The sequence below is a fragment of the Vidua macroura genome, chromosome 6 (assembly GCF_024509145.1).
Source record: "Vidua macroura isolate BioBank_ID:100142 chromosome 6, ASM2450914v1, whole genome shotgun sequence".
NCBI classification, from domain to species: Eukaryota; Metazoa; Chordata; class Aves; order Passeriformes; family Viduidae; genus Vidua; species Vidua macroura.
The window spans coordinates 10,213,178-10,232,459 of NC_071576.1; the positions used below are offsets into that span (position 1 = coordinate 10,213,178).

The window sequence follows — 19,282 nt, forward strand, 5'->3', positions numbered from 1 at the left end:
TAGGTGACAGTTGTCATGAGTGCTCAGCACAGTCAGAAGTCATTTTGGCATTTGCCTTTAAACGGTAGCTGAGATGAGTGTTTAAATAATAATTTTTTAACCCATGTGTCTATATGAGTTTTGTGTGAATGCGCTTAAGAAAGGAGAGGGTGGTTTATGCTGCCTTTGGCCAGGCTGCAGACTAAAGTCACAGCACTATTTTTCACTGAGGGCACAATTTTGCCACAGAACCTGTTGGCAGAAGACTCCTATGAGTGTGTACCACTGGCCACTGCTAGTGAGCGGCCCACTATGCTCAGTGGATGTCCTACAGGGGCATCAGCCATGCTTTTCCAGGCTGTCTACAGTCCAGCAAGACCCCCTACTTGGAACCAGTGGGTAATATTCACCAGAGCAGGCTGGGAGAAATGGCCCTTTGAAGGATGACATAGCTGTGGCAATACAGTAAACTGTCACTTTTGTAGCATATTTGAATACTGTTTATTATAAACATTGCAAATTAGTATCTCTAACTGAGAAAAAATAAAATTGGATGCAAAAATACACTGGTGGTATATTGCATATACATATAAATACATTATATAGTTTGCACAGTCATCAGGCATCTTCCTTCCAGACTGACTTTCCACAGACTGATGCAAAAGTTGAAATAGAGGAGAACAGAAGGGAAAGGTCTCCAAATATACACAGTGCTGTTTTGGCAAGTGATTAAGTTCCCAAAAAAACTGTGCTGTAAGATACAAAACAGTTTCGCAAGAGACCCATTTGCATTTTCACATCGTATCTACCTCACAGCACAAGGGGAATGAGCGAGCAAGAGAATGGTGACACGTACAGGGTGCTCAGTATGTACTGATGACATTTGAGACCAGGTCCACACCCCATTCAAAGCCTGTGCTGTTAATGGGGTCTGGAAGTCCTCTCCTTGGTAAGGAGGACTTCAGTAATATCCAAAGTGTTTTACCAGCTGCTGGTTTAGCCCACACAATCCACTGCAATAGGCAGCTTGCAATAGTCCCTCTGAGAAGATGCACTGGATGGGGTCACTGACAGGGGCCCAGGTGCTCCCACCTCACAGAGGTGGAGGTTGCACACACTCTCCAGGGCCAGTTCTCCATTGGAAACCCAAGGCTCTGGGCAGTGCTGCTGCCCTGGGTCAGAGCCTGCAGCTGCTCCAAGGGGGCTGGCAGGAGCCCTGCCACAGCTGAGCTGCAGCTCCTCTTCACCAGGAACCTCATGCCTCTCCCACCAGCCTAACACAGCTGCCCTGCCTGGCTCTGAGGAAGGTAGATGGATTGCAAGCATGTTCACATGGGACTTTTCCAACATCTCTGAATGTTGGTTTCAGTTTTTGTTTCCCTTCATTTCCTTAGAGGATAAAAAGCTACATAGGTGGTGCCTGCTTGGTCTGTGATGTGGCATTTGTGGCACCCTGAGAGGTAGATGGAGTTCAGAGCACCAGGGCAGTGTCCAGGCAGAGAATGTGGTGGCACCAACGAGACCTCAGAGGGAATCCATGACTGGTGGGAAGAGCAGCCTTGGTTTTTGTGGGCACTACACCTGCCATGGGTACACCCTGTGCCCAGCCCCACATGGAGCATGATGATTCCCACAGAGATGCTGAGCACCAGACTGGGACAAAGCACTTTCCATAGGAAAAGGTGGCAGTGGGTGCCATGCATTGCTCGAGGAGATGGTCTCCATCCCCAGCTCACCCCACAGTCCAGCACAGGGCAGTGCCAAGGCATGCCTTGGTCTAGGACACGTTTATGTTGGAGAAGAGCAGGGCTCTGGGCTGTGTGGATGCTGTGCTGTCTGCCAAATAGCCCAGGATGCTCTTGAGTTCACTGCGTGACAAGTTGGCTTTGATGTGCAGGAATGCTTCCAGGTGCCTTTTGCTGTGGAAGAGAAATGGCAGGTGTTATTTCCTCCCACACACCTTTACATGTCAGGGCCACTGCACCAGGATGTGGCTCCTACCCTGTGGCATTAACTCATGTCCCCTGTGGGTGCCAGCTCAGCATCTGCCAGTCCTATACAAGACCCTGTGGATGTTTGGGGTAGGGAAGGGAATCTCCAAGGAAAAGGAGAAAATCAGGCCAGAATTTGGAATATATCAATAGGCTTTTATTCATATCTTCCTTTGCTTTCTGATAGGACTGGGATTGCCACAGCCTGGAAGGAAGCCCCCACCCAGGTTTATAGGCTCAGGCTATATGAACCTCACCTATAGTCATATTTGACTGCTTTCTGGCTCAATTAGAATTCCTTATGAATATTAGCAAATCTGTTTCAGCATCTCTTACCGGATATCTGGGTATGTTGTGGCAAGTGTTGCAACTTCAATTTTAATAGCACCTAAATCCTGAAGTCGGATTATTTCAGCCAGTTTGGGGAGTGCTGAATTCAGCCATGTGGCTTGAGATCCCTGTGAGAAGAAGAAGTGGTTAGCAGGACATCATGGGGGTGCAAACCGCCCCCCTCCCCAGGAGCTGCCTCCTGAGGCTGTTTCTTGGCAAATGGAAAGGGCACATCAGTGATTTTAGGTGCCTCATTGTTTTCAGTGCTGTTTCTGCTTGAGGCAGCCTTGGAAAAACACGATTAGCTTTTTGATGGTTTTTAATCCTCTCACACAAGTGGTGTGTGGTCTGCCATAAGACTGAGACTTCCACATCCACCTCAGCAGATTCTATCTGCTCATTTCCTTTTCCTTGGGTTTCTGCACTGCCTGGTGTGTGTACCACGGTCTGATGGGCCAGGTAAGTCACTGCCATGTGCTGCTCTGCCCCAGCTCCAAACACAGCCCTGCCTTTGGCATCTCCAGGTATCGCCAAAATTGGGTAGAAGCCCCAACTAGAGCTTTTTCCTGACCATTGGAATTTCCAAGGTGCAGCTGCCTGATCTCCTACCCACTCTATGTGAAACTCAGACTTGTTCTTTCTCCAGTCAAACATGCACGGGGTGATGGAGGACAGGTTTTGGCTTAGCTGTTAGCTTTTTTTGCAGGCAAAATTAGAGGCATGGAAGGAGGGAGATGATCTCTAAGGACAGAGAGGTGTGTTCCAGCTGTGACTCTCATGGAGAAATTCCTTGCATACCATAGACCCCACACTGCCTGCTTTAGCCCTTGGCTGACCTAAAAGCTGCAGCGTGGGGGAAATCAAGGGTGAGAGGAAACCTGTTAGCTTGCTCGTGTGGCAACAGAGGCATTTATTCTGCAGGCTACCCTTTATGAAGACTTTTGAAAGACCCAGTCTGGATATTCTCATTGGTCTGAACTCCACGCCCCCTCGGGATCTGGGCAGTGAAACGCTTGCAGCTTCATACGAGATCTGATTGGGAGAAGGCCTTGTCGGTCAATCCCGGAGCTTGGCAGCAAGCTATCCGGTGACAGAAACCCAGACTCCATGGAAGCTGTACTGAAACCGGAAAAGAGTATCTAAGTCTTTTGACACTATTAATATAAACCTTCAAAAGGGAACTGTCTATGGGACAAAGAAGGATGAAATCATGTCTCTGCATGCAGGGAGGGGCAGGCTGCTGACAGGGGAGCCTTTCTGCCTACAGGCACTTAAGAGACCTTTTTCTGCCTATGGTCCTGCCTTCCAGGAAATTAAGCTGAGTTGAAAAGGTTAACAAAAGTTCCCAGAATTACTTTCCTGTTTTTCAGTGTGTTTGTGCCCTGTGATGTGTTCATGGCAAGCACTCACGTACATTGCTGGTGCAGAAGGCTTCCAGGTCAGCAGCATTCTTGGAAATGTGTTGGGCCAGAGTTTGCTGCTGTGCTGGAGTTTTCAGGCTGACCTTCCTCTTCAGCAGCCTCACAATGTACTCTTTAACCAAACGGGCATGGATCTTCTCAACAATAGCCTGTTGGGAAGGAGAGGAGGGAATCATCATCCATCCCTCTTTTGCCTGGGGACATAACAAACCATGTGTGTGGATGCAGGACAAAACCATCCTGGGTGCTGTGAGACATGCCGCACCAATGCCTGCTGTGGATTACACAGCAGGAACAGCCCTAATTGCCAGCCTCCCAAGACTTGTTACAACACATCCTAGATGCTGAGAATTTCTTTGTGCTCTAGTAAGAATGGGAATTTCCAAATGTTGTTTCCTTCTGGGAAGAGTTTAAAGTGCAGAAAAGATTTCCATGTGCTAGAGGAGTAACACTATTCCAGAGAAACAGGAATTCATGCTGCTCTTCCTGTTCTTCTCTCTAACACATAAAACATCATAATTTGTCTCAGCTACTAAAAAGACAAAGACAGGAAATCAAATATTGTCTGATATGATGATATTTCATATAAAGTCCAGCACCAGTGAGGATGTGGTTCTGGCTCAGTTCTCTGGGATTTGTCCCATTTGCATCCACCTCCTCCAGTCCTTAAGGCAGTCAAAGGAGCAATGAGACTGAACCATGCAACTGCATCTGCATTTCAAGATTGCTAAACCGAAGCTGTAATTAAAGCCACATGTTGGGTGGTCTCTAAAGCACTTTCTCTGTATCAGGGGTGGTTTGTTCTGCAAACAGTGCAGCAGAGCTGCAGGAGTCTGCTTCTGTCAGAGGAGGGTAAGATTTATGTGCCTCATCTGGGTAAACAGCATGCTTATGGAAACCCTGCCTGAGAGGCTTCCTGGTGCCAGACCAGCTCACCAGAGGTCAAGACAGCTCAAGCCACAGAGGATCAGAGCTGAAAATGCAGCCCCAGCACCCCAGAATCCCTCCAATATTTCTCTTGGACTTACATGGTAAAACGGGTCCTTTAAGGTCTGGAAGTCTGAAATATGTTTGCTGGTGGTTTTAATGATCTGATTCATAATTTCACTGCTGGAGTCCCACTTATTCTCCGTTAACTTCTTGTACATTGGCTGAAAAAATGGAAAACCTGCTAAGTTACCTCAAACAAATTCTATGCATGTGTATTTGTCATTTCTACATGTAGAGTATCTCATGTAGTGAGAGCGTGCTGTGTAGTCTGTGCAGGGGTGTGTGGTGATGCCTTACAGGGACAGGGGAACAAGAGGCTGTGTCCCCTTCTTGGTTCCTCATGGTGAAGAAAACACCAAAGGCTTGAAAGGTTCATATTGGAGGTGTTTTTATTATTTCTGCTTTGTTTTTTTTCCTCACCATCTTTTCTGATTAAAGAATTATGGAACCATCAGGGGAAAAAAAATGAATCTTTATGAGATGTTTTCAATCATCATTTTTCTCAGCCACAATAAATAAATAGGAAAATGAAAAAAGTTGTTCCCCTGTTCTCTTGTGCCTTCCAAAAGGCTCTACAGAGAAACCAGGAGAGATTGTGGCTGAACATTCCTGCCTCCTACACTTCCTTTTCCTCCACCAAAATTGCTTAACTTGAAAAGATTGTGTTATATATATATAAACAAACAAACGGGAAAAAAAAAAAAAAAAAAGGAAGCCAAAAGTACAGAAATGCCCTTCAGGTCACCTTTATGGGGAAGCCAAAAAGCTGCATAATTGCAGTTCATGCCATTAGTGATGGCTTCCTACAATGTAGAGAGCAAACAGCTGCAGGTCGAGACTCTCCCTGCTGCAGCCGTTGTCTCAGATGCCATCAGCAGGTTTTATGTTCACCTGCACAGTCATGCCTATGTCGCTGCACCCATTTTGCCTGCAGGCTTGAGGACCAGCTCAAGGAGAGCTTTGTGGGTGTTTCAGCAGCAGTGTGGGTTAGTGCCCACACTGATCCTGTCCCTTCTGAATGTGGCTGATTTGAATCAGAGATTTGAGCAACAGATAGCACAGCAGGAGAACATGCCCTGCCCTGGTATCAGCTGAGCCAAGAGGCAGGAGGATGTGGGGCACAGATATGGTACCTTCAGCTGGGCAAAGAGCTGTTGAAGCAGCACATCAAAGCCGCTGTTTTCAATATCAGCCAGAGTGCTCAGGATATCGGCTTTACTGTCATCCTTTTCTGCCACGTATTTCTCTGTGTATTCTCTGCAAGAAAATACCAGCCAGGTCAGCACAGTCTATCCTCAGAGGAGAGAGAGAGAAATTCAGAGGTCTCCAAACCTTCTGCAGGCAGATGTTTCTACCTCTTCTCACTCTATACATTGCCTGCAGAGGAAGGAGCAGAGCCTTTTCTTTTGGACCCCTACCTAAAATTCCAGCAGTTGTTAATATTTGCAATCAGTATAGGCTTGTAGTAGCTGTGCTTCTTGCTTTTCTCCTTGAAGTCTTCAAAGGCATCCCTGTAGCTGGAGGGGAGATGGGAAGAGGAGAGGTGGGTGAGTGGCTGCCCAGGTGCTGTGGCAGCCCCGCTGCCCACAGCCCCTCCCCACCTCACCTCCTCAGGAAGGCTGGCAGCTCCTTCAGCAGCCGACGGGACAGCTCCTCGCCCACGGCCTTGCTGATGTCCTCAGCTCGCTTCTGGCTGCTGTAGATACTCTAACAAACAAGCAAGATCAATTTTAAATGTTGCCTGCTCCAAAAAGGCCAGGTTTGCTGGGTAAAAAAAGCTGCAGATCCTTTGCTGAGAGCTGCACCCAGCTCTCCTGCATCCCCCCCTGAAACTGATCCAGGGACCACACAGAGCAGCTATACTTAGCTGAGAGGTTCAAAAGGAGCATGAAAAAAATCTAGAAAACAGCTGAGAAAGTAGGCAATTTGACACTTGGTTTAGTGTCTTTTTTTTTTTTCCTTTGAATGTTGTTAGATTGCATTAAATAAACAATTTAATCACAACAACCTCAACATATAAGAGGTTTATTTTTTAAAAATAAACTCAACTAATCCTCTGCATCCAGAGGAGGAAAGAGGCAGCTCTGCCTGTGGCGCTTTCCCTGGGAGGAAGAAACAGACTCTCCATTTCTCAATCAGCTGAGCCTGTCTCTGTCTCTCTGCTGCTGGGGATGCAGAAGAAATTGCACAGGAGAATGAAGGCAGTTTTTCTTCTTGTTTTGCTTATAGAGGTGCTTGCCTCCATCCCATGGTACACCAGGCCCAAGACAGACCATGGTTTTGAGCTTCCCTGTACCACTCAATCTGCTACCACTCTACACAAGTGAGTTGGCCTTTTCTGCATTGACCATAGTTGGTCTCAAATCCTAAATAGGTAAAGGATACAACTGTTTATTTTTAATATAGCTCTGTATTACCTGGATAACAAATATTCCTAGCAGTTCACTCTGAAAATGCCCATTTAGCTTCTCTGGTTCCTTGTCTTCTTTCCATCTTTGGATTTCTTTATCCAAACATCTGCTCAGTGAATTTTTGACAGTAACCTTTAGGGAAGGAAGAACAATGGCATTTACTACAAAATGGATGCAACAGCTCCTACCTTATGCAGGTTTTACTCACCCACCCACCTTTTGCCTGGCTCAGCACTTTTTCCTCAGCCCTGGCTGGAATATGAAGGCTCCTTGTTAGGAGATGCTTGACCCATGACTTCACAACAACAAGGACAACCCCTCACGATACCCACCTACACAATACTGAGTATTTTAAGGCAGGAGTGAAGATCCCATCACAGCTCTACATCAGGGGGATCAGGAGGGCAGGGAGGGGAGCAGTGGGTAGGAAGGTTGCAGCAGCTACATGTACCAGAGCCCAGATTCCCCCAACCACGCACCGCATGTGTGTCACACTCAGAGCTCCCTGCTTTTGCAATCCTTTTTCATGAGCTCTTCTGACGCCACACAAGTGCAGGAGAGGGAAACAAAGTGCTCTCAGGCTTTCTCTGCTACGACCCCTCTGTGCTGCAGTGAGGCTTTGGAAATGGCCTGTGCAGTGTCTGGCACGTATTGCTGATCCCCCAGTGCCCTGTTCATGTGCTTTGCAGACCTCACACCACCTCTCCCATATGCAAACCATCACGGACTACATCTAAACTTGGAACTCATCTTCTCATTTTCCGGGAATTCCAGCCCCAAATGCCAAAAGCACTAAGCTATGGGAGTACTGTAAAAGTGGCTTCTTTTTTCCATTAAGGGAAGGGTGATACAAAAACCAGAGCAACTTTTATTTTCTGCAGACCAGGCGGTTCTCCATCAAAGAAACAGATTTGTCAAGACCAGATCTCTATGCTTTGTGGTCACCCAAGATCTGGCACCTCTGCAGAGACCAGGAATAATCCAAGATCCTTCAGAGATTCCTGTGAGAGGGACGATAAATCCCTCTGGAGATTTATCAGACAATTAGAAAGTTGCCCATAAAGTTCTGTTGTTGGATTTTCCCCCTGTTGCTACCAGATGATTTAGAAGAACAGAGCAGTTCTTTTCTCATGGCTCCCAGGGCTAAGCAGAAGTTTGCTCTTCAAGTCCCATCTAGCAGAAAGGTGACCTGTTCCCCAAAAACAAACAAAAGCTTTTTGCTTCTCCCTGGAAGGGTGTGTAGGGTGTGTGGTTCACTGATGAAGAAGTGTGTGTGCAGGACAAGTCACAGCTTCTCTGAGGAGTCATATGGGAGCAGTGAAGGGAAGAAGAGGAGTGTCTGAACCTTTCTTACCTCTTCACTGTCAAGGTATTTATTTTCAAGCTCTTTGCTCAGACTTGAAGGCAAAAGGCTTCCAAGCTTAACTTTATCCAACTCCATGGCTAAAGCATGATCTTTTCTCATGTCTCTGGAATGAAAAAAGCCAAACAATTGTATTTTCCAAGGGTAGTGTAATTCAAGACAGTTGTTGATGCAAATCACTAACACTTTTTGAGGATATAATTGAAAAAACAGATGGAAATGTACATTGTCCTTAGTCCAGACAGGACTTGGAGAAGCTGAATATGTGCCAGGGGTGAGACCTGTGAGGGTGGGACCACAAGCAACCCTGTGAATGGAGTCATGGTCTGTCAAACTCCTGTGTACCAGCCACTGTGCTCTGGTGGGGATGGGGGACCTGAAGCAAGCGGGGGAATATAACCCCTGGACATGACCTCTCTCTATCCATATAGAGAGGCAAGCAGATGAAAAGCTGGTGTTTGATGGCTGGGAGGTGTTCCCCAGCAGACACCCAGACGTGGCCTCTGGGAACACTCCCAAAGCAGATGCTACCCTGGCCAACACTGTCCCGAGAGCTGCGCTGAGCCCTGCTCCTCACAACTGCTCACTTCCAAACACAGGCTGGTTCAGACCTGAATATCCTGATCTAGAGCACAACACTGGCTGTGGAAAACTTCCGGGATCAACACTGAATCACTACACTCATCAGTGAAACATGAAAAGGAAGAAGTGGAGCTGAATGACTTTGGAAGAGAAGAAACATTGCTGGTGTCTTTACTGGTTTCCACCTAAGAAGTGAAAGCCCTCAACTCTCCACCCAGTACTATTAGCCACAACAAGCAATATTTTCAGTTCAATAACATACAGAGTTTATGGGGACCCTTGGCTGATGGTGTCCTCTCACAGGGGTGCAGCCCTAGCTCTCCTAAAGGTGAAGAAAACATAGACTGTGGGTTACACTTAAGCAACATTCTCCATGCCCAGGATAACTGCATCTCAGGTTATTCTATTTATTGTCTGCCCTCTGGTACAAAGGGCTGAAATTTCCAAATTTTCCAAGAGCGAGTCCAGGTCTGCAACTGGAATAGATATGAAGGCAATGAACCTGACCAATTTACCCCACAAATGAAGCCCTAAACATTTGTGTGTCTGTTGCCCAGAAGCCAGAATGATGAAACAACCCTTCATTTACAGACTAGCAGCCTTGAGTGTGTCCCTTCTGGCTGTTATGGCCAGGACTGTAAGTCAGCACATCATCAGTAACACCAGTAACTTAGCCAAGTGCTGGACTGCACCACAGTAATATTAACTCATAAATCAAGCAAATGCCTGGGTTTGCAGCCAATGAGCCTCTTTTGATTTCCAGGGGTAAACATGTATAAAAGCCCACTTACTTTGGATAAAAGTTGTGCACCCATGAGAGAAGAAGGTAAACATCCTTGTCTTCCAGATGAGACTCAGCATTTTTCTTTGCCTGGGAGGCAAAATAATTGTGGTAGAGCTCTGCATATATGCTGAACACATTAAACTCAGGAGGATAAAGCTTGTTAATATACTTGGCAACGACTGTCAAATCTTCTTTCATTGTCTTTCCCATGTGCAGGAGGTTCTGGCCAACTGCAGAGAGGTTCTCAGTTCTAGGAGTACGGCCTGTGTCTTTCATTCGAGCCTCTACCGACTCCTTTACTGTAGCCATCCAGAGCTCTTTCCATTTTCTAGGTCTAAATTGCATATTTTGGTCAGGTGGATTCTCTGACATGTAGTTCTGATCTTCCTTCTCCTGTTCTTTCAGAGCTTCCACTGCCTGCTGTAGCAGATCTGGGTTTGTTTTTGCAAGCAGCACAGAATCCTTCAAGGTGCTGAAGACTTTGTGCTTCAGAATTTCATAGACAGACTCGATGTCTTTCTGACTGGTGTTCAGTCCCTCCTCACTTTTGCTAGACAGGCTTTTCTCCAGGACAAACAGATGTTGAATGGCATCACAAAGCTTTTGCTCTCCAAGGAGATCCATGACTTGTTTGACTGGTGAAAAAAGAACAGCCTTTCTTTAACCAAGAGTGAAGATTTAGACTTCTGTTTTATAAAAAATGATGGCTCTGGCATTTAAAAAATGCTTATACTTCCAAAATGCTAGCTCTTGGGCTCCTACACCATGTAGAAAGTATGTTTAATTCAAGATCAGATTATTTCTAGCTTGCCTTTAACTGAGGCAATGGAAACTTGAATACCTATCACCAGAGTGTTGCATATGGACAGCTATTCACAAGCCACCTATAACTGTTTCCAAAATTTAGCCTTGTGGAGTTAGTTAGTTATTGCTCATCCCCCTTCCCACTAATATGACCTCAAGTCAGAAGCATGGCAATAGAAATAATGTAGATGGAAAGATGTAACTAAAGATATGCTGAAGGAAATACCACATGGGTTTTCCAGAAATAGATTTTGCACAACTTGACCTGTGAAATTGTTTGGGAGGACACATTTAGCAAGCAAGACAAATACAACGGAACTACCTTATCTGAACTACAGCCAGTTACTTGAGACAGGGAAACCTGGGAAATTATTAGTTAAAATGGCAAAGTTATATCCCAAAATAAGATCTGTTAAGTGTGTAATGTTTCCATGGAGGACTCTGGGTGGAGAAAGCTTACATTATTCATGAAACTCATCTTACTTCATTTGTCCTTAAAGATTGTGGCACAAAAGCTGGGAGTGCCCTTTTGGCCTCTGCTGATTGCACAAAGTTCAGAGACATTATCGAAACTGAGGGCTTGATGTATTTTACAGGAACAATGGGATAACTTGAATAGTAAATGGGCTGAAATTTAATGGCACAAAACACAAGATACAAATGCAATAGAACAAAAGTTACTTAGCAACAAATAGGACTTTCTGCTGCAAGCTGGATGTGAATCAGCTTGAGATGGAGGAGGAAGAGAGACACCTGGAGAATTAGTAAAGCCTTACTGGGAGGTGGTAATGAACATGTCAGTTACGAGCCCAGGATGTATTCAGTGAGAAATATCCAGCTGAGATGGAAAAATAGGAATATATTGTACCACACATTGGTGGTGTCTCATCTGGAATATTTTCTGCAATTCTGGTTGCTTAAAAAAAAAAAAAAAGACATTGGGGATGGGGCAATGCAGTACAAAAGGTCTGTTTTCAGCAGCAAATTCAAGGCCAGGAAGGAAAACCACCGGTTAGGGAAAGCATTTGACACATGGAGAAAGAGATGGCAATTAGACAGGTAAAGGCTTGTCTGGAAAGGAAATAATTTGTACTAAAACAACCAGACTTTGTAGGAGGAGATGGAGGAACAGAGCTGAGAGTTACACCTTGGTTTCTCATCCACCCACAGTTCTCTGTGCCCCCATGGGAAGTAGAAATAAATTTTGTTTTGGACAGGAAACCTGCAAATGGACAGCTCCTCAAGGACTGTGCCCTTGGTACTAAAAGACTAGGACTTGAGGTCATGTCTCCCTCAGCCCAATTTTCCCCAGGCTTCTTGGAAAAGTCACTTAAATCTATCAGTACCTTTGTTTCCCTAGGGGACAATTCCTCCCTCATACAGCCCCTCTAGAGGTAACTATGGCCCATGAAGTGGTGCAAGGAGGATAGAGGAGCACTTACCACTGGGTGGCTTGGTCTTTTTAACTATTTTAAATGCACTTTTAAGCATTCCCTTTATTCCTTTGTTCCCCTTCTCAGGGCTGTCCCCGGCAGAGATGCAACTCTCATTGCTCGTGATGGAAGAGGCACGTGAAGCTCTGCAGGCTGCCTCTGGCCTTTCTCTCATCTTCTCCTGGTCCCTGGACCAGATCTCATTTGCAGAAGGTTCAGGACAGGCAGGGACTTGCTCAGCTACTGATGGTGAAGTGTTTTCAAACGGCCTGTTTGCATCAATGCAACCCTCTGAGCCACTGCGCATTCCAAAAGGACCACTTTGGAAAAAAGGTAACATTTTCATCATTTTCCTTCTAGCCTGTACATTTCAGAAGAAAAAAAAAAAAAGAAAAAGGATCAGATGACAACAGTTAGAAAGAAAAATACCACGGAGAAGGTAGCAAGTGTGGCAAGGCATATGTGTGGGCAACATGGAGAACGTTACACATCTGGTGTGAGCACAGGAGAATTCCTGAGCAACACCATCCCAGCTAATGCAGAGAAGGGAAGCAGCTCTCTGGTCTAAATTAGAGAAAAATCAAAGAGCCATTTTGAGGGTGATTCAGATGTCCTGATTTGAGACCTTGAGCTTGTCAGGCTCTCCCATGGGATGCTCTGTCACTATGGACATGAGCATGGATGGGCACGTGAGTGATGTGGGTGGGATAACTGTCCTGTGTCTTCAAAGAAACCACAAAACTCTCATACTCTTACATGGCATTGGGATTGATTCCCCCCTTACTCAGGGCCTTTTCTTCCTGATCTGTGCTCAAGGTAAGTGGGAACAAGGCACAAGGATCAGGGTAGTTTAGCCTTGTTTAAACAGACATGATCCTGCCAGAGTCCTGCATTACCACCAACACTCTTACACTACAACAGAAATTTGTTATTGTTGCAACTTCTTCTCAGAATTCATATTTAGAATTATGTTCCTCTATAATTCAATAGATTGCAAAATATTTATTTACATAACTATAACCATTTGTACAATGATTATAACTGTGCAATTATTGTAAATAAATAAAGTCACTCATAGTTTCCAATCCTTATTCTAATAATGCTTTATTTAAAGTGACTTTCTAGGAGACTGAAGCACATCTGTATGAAGAACTCTCAGTCAAGTTTTGGTTTAACTTGTACTGAGTAATGGCAGAAAAATTAGACTTCAAAGAAATGAAGAATTTGGCTTCAGTTATACAGCCACAATGTGGTGATCTTCAAATACCTTTGTTAAGTTTATAATGTTGGTATGTGTCTTGCTGATACAAAAGTTGATACTTATTTCTGGGAAAACTGGTTGGAACACTGTGGCTTTTCATTCCAATTATGTTTCCTCCTGCTGGCTTCTGGCAGCTTGGAGAGCTTTGAAGCGTCAAGTTAGTGGTAGCAGCTGAGTTATACAGAGAGCAGTGAGAGCCTGGCTTTGCTGAGAGCTTTCCTTCTCCCTGCTTTGGATGCCAGGCCATGTTCAGGATTAGTAATGCTATTACCTTCTAAACACAACAAATATGAAAATTCATTTGGGAAGGAATTCTCCTTGCATGAGCAAGCAAAGGGGGCCTGAGCACCAGAGCCCAGCTGACAGGAGTTACAGAATAGTCTGAGCTGGAAAGGACCCAGAAGGATCACCAATTCCAACTCTGAAGTGAATGGCCCATACAGGGATTGAAGCCACAACCAAAGGCATTATTAGCACCATACTCTCAACTAAGTGAGCTAATCCCAGGTTAGCCAGCAGCTGTGCCATGGCTGAATCTCTGCACCTACATCTCCCCAGCACATGTACTGAGGAGGGGAGGGGGAAGGAAACTCCCTGCAGTTCACTCCAGCTATGCTAGTCAGGATGCCCCACTAGAATCTGGAAAGCAGTGGAAAAGTGCTCCTTTTTGTTACATTTCCTCTACAAAAATACCCAGAAAAACAACCAACAAACCCCAAAAAATCACGGCAATAGACATGCTTTGTTGCCTAATTTTGTAGGGCTCTTTTCATAACCTGCATTTCCCAACACAATACTGTGTTTAGATTAATTCTGCCAAATCCCTTCCTTCCTGTTTGTTCAAGCACAGACTCGGACTCATCTGAGTCCTCTCTCTCTCTCCTGTAATTTCCAACAAAGCATTATTTGGTTTCTTTTGTTTGTTTTCTAACCAAAGAAAGTTAGAAACCTCTCCCCTTCCAAAAGGCCTTTAAGGTCTTTCATTTTGATGAATGATGATCACAAAGGTGGACTTCGAAGTTTCAGTTCTTCTTCAATGCCAAGATAAATGCAATAGATCTTTGAAAAGCATTGAAGTCACACTACACATACAAAAGTCCATAAGGGAATGATTAAGCTGGTTAAAAGCTGAGTTTTTAATATCTGTCAGAACTCTGTTGTGGTAGTGCTCAAAAAAAAAGCCAGCCTCAAGCACCTAGGTAAGGTTGTCGATGCAAAAGCTGCCATGCTCTCACATTTGACCAGCTTGAACTCTTGCCCAGTGATTATCATATGCCACTGCTGGTTGGCCTGTGTTTGTACCTGCAGCAAGAAAACTCAGTAAACCCCAGCTCCCACTTTTGCCTTGAAATGCAGCCCCAGTCTTAATGTCAAGGGGTACCAAACACTCCCTGTTCATCTCTTCTCATTATTCTTAGATAACCAAGATCTTACTGTAAGAAATGCTTTTAAGAAACTTACAGAAAAAAAAATGCCAACACTTTCTACAAGAAATACTCAGTTAAAAGGAGGTGGTCCTGGTTACATCTGGAGGGCACAGGCAGGAGATGCTGTACTAGCACTGCACCTCCTGCCTCTGTCAGCATGTGCTCCTGCCCAACACAGCAGACAGAACATGCCAGGAGCTTGGCTTTGTCTTGGAGGCTGCTCCTCTATGCCTGTGCTCTTCTCACGAAACAAAGCCTGCTAAAACTCCAGCAGGCTTCTAATTTTTTTTAGCAGGAGAAATGCAAAATCATTTCCCAGAACCCAAATTCAAGTCTTGAGAAATATAATGATTTGAGGTCAAGAGTTGACATTGTTCCCAACTCAGTATTATTACTAATTTAATGTTATCTTTGTAATCCTCATTATTGTTATGTGGCAACATGGTTTGTGCCAGGGGAGCCTTTAGCTCCAATTATTTCTGACACAGCATATTCAGCTTCTGATTTTGACCAGAAGAGCAGCACAGATCACAGAGCACCCGCTGCCACTGTCCAGATGCCCTGCAGCCCTGGGATTGTGGTGCTGTGACTGCTGGTGTAGCTGTAGTGGGATACAGCAAGCTCTCTGCTGAGCACAGCACCTACCTCTGAGTTAGAGCTTTTCTGAGGTGGGCAGCAAGGGCAAGGGAGCACTTGGAGTAGAGTCAAGACACAGAAGGACCGAGCCCAGACTCTGGGCACAGTGGCTTCCCATTTTCTCCTTTTCCTCCTCAAAGGTTTTCTGGCTTTCAGGCAGAATGATCTCATTGGTCAGAGGTAGCTCATGGTGTGCCAGAGAGCACTCAGGGGAAGAGATTTATTAATTATCCCTATTCTCAATTTTTTTGCTGAACTTTTTCTTGACTTCTTTTTCCTGAGCTACTGCCAGTATTAACAAGCATTTGTTTGGATTTTTGGTCCTCTCCAGCCTGCTGAAATCCTAGGTCATGAGGATTTAGATCTCATTTTAGTGTATATTTCCCACTCTCCCACAGCCTCTCAAAAATCCAGAGTTATCTAGCAAAATTATCTATCTGCCCACACAAGAGAATTGCACTGGGCCAAGCCATCTTTGAAGCAGTAGAGCAGTGCAGGCAGTTTGAGTTTAGTGTACCTCAGACTATGTGCTAACACCTAAACAAATTGCTAATTCATCAAAGCAAAGAGTCCACAGAGATGCCAGACCCAATCTCTGCAAGTTGGGAGACCTCCTATGAGGTGAGGGTTTCTCCTACCATTTTTGTTATCTGGGTTAAGTACTGAATGGAGACACCACAAATCTGGGGTCTCCCACTTGGCTCTGCATGGGAAGTCACAGTCCATAGAAGAGCTGGGCCACCCAGAGCCTCACCTTGACCCTTTACTGTGCTGCTCACATCCATAGTCCTATCTGCAGACCCCTGCCAGACACCCACCACCCAATATGTGCTCCTGCAGCATCCTGATGGTGGCCAAGTTCTGCTCCTAACAGGGAGCTGAGGGAAAACAAAACTTGTCTACAGTAAAGAAGCCAAGGCAGGAGCAGAACCTCCCCAGAGGACTCAGTCCATGTGCCTCAGCATCACCAGGCACCCCTATAGGGCTGGGGGTGACTAGGAACCCAAAAGACTCAGGGGAATGGCAGTGGCAGAGCAGGCAGAGGACCTCAGGGCATCTCACCTGGCATGAGAGAGATGCTTTAAGCCAGCATAAAACCATGTGTAGATAGATACAGCTGTGCAGTCATTTCCCAATGAGAATCTGATTTCCCTAAATTACTGACAAGCACCTGAAAACCATCCAGGAAACCATCATTTCCTGTTGTTGGTGAGAATCTTTCAAACAGAGTAGGAGAAAATTATATATATACACTGTTATTGGGAAAAAGAGAGAATGCACTGTAATACCCTCATTTTTTCTTCTTGCTTCAAATCTGAGCAGCATAATTTTGAACTGTTGCTGCTGAAAGAGCAACCAGTTGCTGCTGTCTAGAGTTTTGTTTTCATAATACAGTTCCAAAGCCAAATCCTTCTTTAAGGCCTGGAGTTTGCAAAGTTCTCTGCTACAGCTAACAGCAACTGAGAAGATAAAGAAATTCCCTGGGAGCTTCTCTCGGCATTTTCAAATTCTTTGGCTTTCCAGGCATCTTTTCATAGAGAGGGTGAATGAAGCAAACCCAAACCTGAGCTCTCTGCTCCCTTTGTGATTTGCTTTATCAGAGCTGGAAAGCCTCAAAGTCCCTTGGTGGGGGCAGGCAGCTGACACTTTGGAGAGTAAGTGTTTCTTCAGGTTTTCTGCTCTGAACTTGGGTGTCAAAGCCAGGCACCATGGCTTCTAGATCAGCCATATGCTCCAGTCACAGAAAGTCTCTTCCTCACTTTGCAGTAACCTCAAAAAGAAATTCTGCTTTGAACACACTAAGGATCCTAACCCCGGGGCTGAATTTTCAATTTGTGCTGAGAAGCTGATGCAGTGGATATGGGGCTGCTGCACAAAGACAGGAGGGAATTTCTAGAGGCTTTTTTCGGTGCTCTGGGAAAAGGCAAGTCCTAGGAGCTGTGCGACATCCCTGGCTAGGAAAAAGCAGTCACAAAAGGGCAAGCATGACAATACAGACATGTGCCAGCTTGGCACAGTGACCCTGGCAGGGTGCAAGTCATAGGGGTTGCCCAGGGCCATCCAGGGTCCAGGCTCTGAAATGGTGTTTTTTCAGCAGAGCCAAACTGAGTACTTTCCTGTGGTCTGGGAGAAAACCACTTCCTTTAAATAGAGACAAAAGGAGAGGGCAGAAGTGCCATGCTGGATCTGGAACCCAGTGCCAGAACTGGGTTTAGGATGCTTTGGTGCCCAAAACCTACATCTGGATTTTGGGAAAGGTGTTGGAAGGCAGAGGGGTAGGAAGGAGGTGAATGGTTTACAGTAGTCACTGCTTGAGCCTGTGCCCTGAAATTTAGGGGAAAAGCAGCACAAATCACTCCCAGCTGTCACAGCGGAATTACCAGGCACATATCCTTGCGGTGCCCAGCCCTGGGATATGCCTGGAGCTGCTGTCCCGCCAGCGGTACGATTTATTCCCCATTCTGATAATTTCAAGGTGGGGCTGAAACCTGTCCCTGTGCCCGGCAACCCACCCTTCAGCATACGCCCGTCGGTCCCCACTCTCGGACCCAGCAGAGAGCCCCCGAGCTCCCCAACAAGTGAGCCCGGAGCGGGGCAGCGGCTCGGGAGAAGCGGGAGTCGGCAGCCCGAGGGGAAAGGGAAAGAGCCGAGACTGACGGACTTACTCTGCGGCGGCTCCCGGGCGGCGGGGCGGGACGCGGGCCAGCGGCACCGTCACTGTCACCGGCACTGTCAAAGGCTCTGTGCCCGGGGCGGGGGCAGCCCGGCTATAAGGGGAGGAAAGCGGGGGCGGGACCCGGCTGCTGGGAAACTCCAGTTGCACCTCCCCCCGAGAGAAGGGAACCGAGAAATCCCCTCCGCCTGGAAGGCGGTCGGTGGCCGAGTGGCTGCTCCCGAGGGTCGGTCCCTGCGGAGGAGCTGAGCCCCGGCGCCGTGTCCCGACAGACCCCTGAATGCGGCAGCCTGGGCTCACTGCCCGAGGGCTTGGCTGTGTGATGTGTCCCATTGCGGGCTTGGTAAACGCGCCGTCAGGGAGAGAACAGGTGCCTCCAAAAATGCCATGTTCTGCACCTGAGGTGGTCATCTCTGAGGCTCTTGGTCGACAGCAAGTTGAACATGAGCGAGCAGTGCCCTGGCAGCCAGGAGGGCCACCCCGTATCTTGGGGGGGATCAGGCACAGCATCGCCAGCCGGGCAAAGGAAGGGATTGTCCTGCTCTCCTCTGCACTGGGGTGGCCTCACTTCGAGTGCTGGGGGTGAAAGAAAGAAAGGCATAAAGCTATTAGAAATATAAGAAAGGCATAAAGCTATTGGAGAGTGTCCAAAGGAGAGCAACAAAGATGGTGAAGGATCTGGAGGGGAAACCATACGGAGAGCAATTGAGGTCACTAGACTTGTTCAGCGAGGAGACGAGACTTAGGGAGACCTCATCACAGCCTACAGCCTCCTCACAAAGGGAAAGAGATAAGGCAGGCACTGATCTTTTCCCAATTGTCACCAGTGACAGGACCCAAGGGAATGGCCTGAAGCTGTGTCAGGGGAGGTTTAGGTTGGATATCAGGAAAAGGTTCTTCACCCAGAGGGTGGCTGGGCACTGAAAGAGGCTCCCCAGGGAAGTGGTCATGGCGTCAAGCCTGCCAGAGTTCAAGAAGCATTTGGACAATGCTCTCAGACACATGGTGTGGCTTTTGAGGTTGTCCAATGCAGAAATGGGTGTTGTACTTCATAATCACTGCAGATCCTTTCCAATTCCATGATTCTTGAAAGCTTTGCTTTCTGAGCAGGGCACTGCCACCAGCAGGCTGTTGGGGATGAGGTGCATGCCTGAAAGCACAGCTGCCTGTATCTGGGTCCTGCATCGTGCCTTCCC

General features: G+C 46.4%; 1 protein-coding gene across 1 annotated transcript; it reads right to left on the minus strand.

The window, feature by feature from the left end:
• Positions 1–462: 462 nt before the first annotated feature.
• Positions 463–18,140, minus strand: TNFAIP2 (TNF alpha induced protein 2). Its single transcript, XM_053980560.1, has 12 exons — positions 18,079–18,140; positions 12,098–12,449; positions 9,859–10,486; positions 8,477–8,591; positions 7,129–7,254; positions 6,318–6,418; positions 6,130–6,228; positions 5,845–5,968; positions 4,750–4,872; positions 3,715–3,870; positions 2,307–2,428; positions 463–1,898 (listed from the first exon to the last, which is right to left on the minus strand). The coding sequence occupies exons 2-12, from the start codon at positions 12,435–12,437 to the stop codon at positions 1,757–1,759; spliced, it is 2,076 nt and encodes a 691-aa protein (XP_053836535.1). The 5' UTR covers positions 12,438–12,449; positions 18,079–18,140; the 3' UTR covers positions 463–1,756.
• Positions 18,141–19,282: the final 1,142 nt, after the last annotated feature.

Excerpts from the sequence above, each read along its gene's own strand:
- TNFAIP2 (XM_053980560.1), bottom strand. The coding sequence starts at position 12,437 with ATGATGAAAATGTTACCTTTTTTCCAAAGTGGTCCTTTTGGAATGCGC. Across the intron at positions 10,487-12,097 it reads AAAGACCAAGCCACCCAGTG|TCAAACAAGTCATGGATCTC; the intron begins GTAAGTGCTCCT and ends TTTTTTCACCAG. Across the intron at positions 2,429-3,714 it reads AAGCCTTCTGCACCAGCAAT|GGATCTCAAGCCACATGGCT; the intron begins GTACGTGAGTGC and ends TTCTTCTCACAG.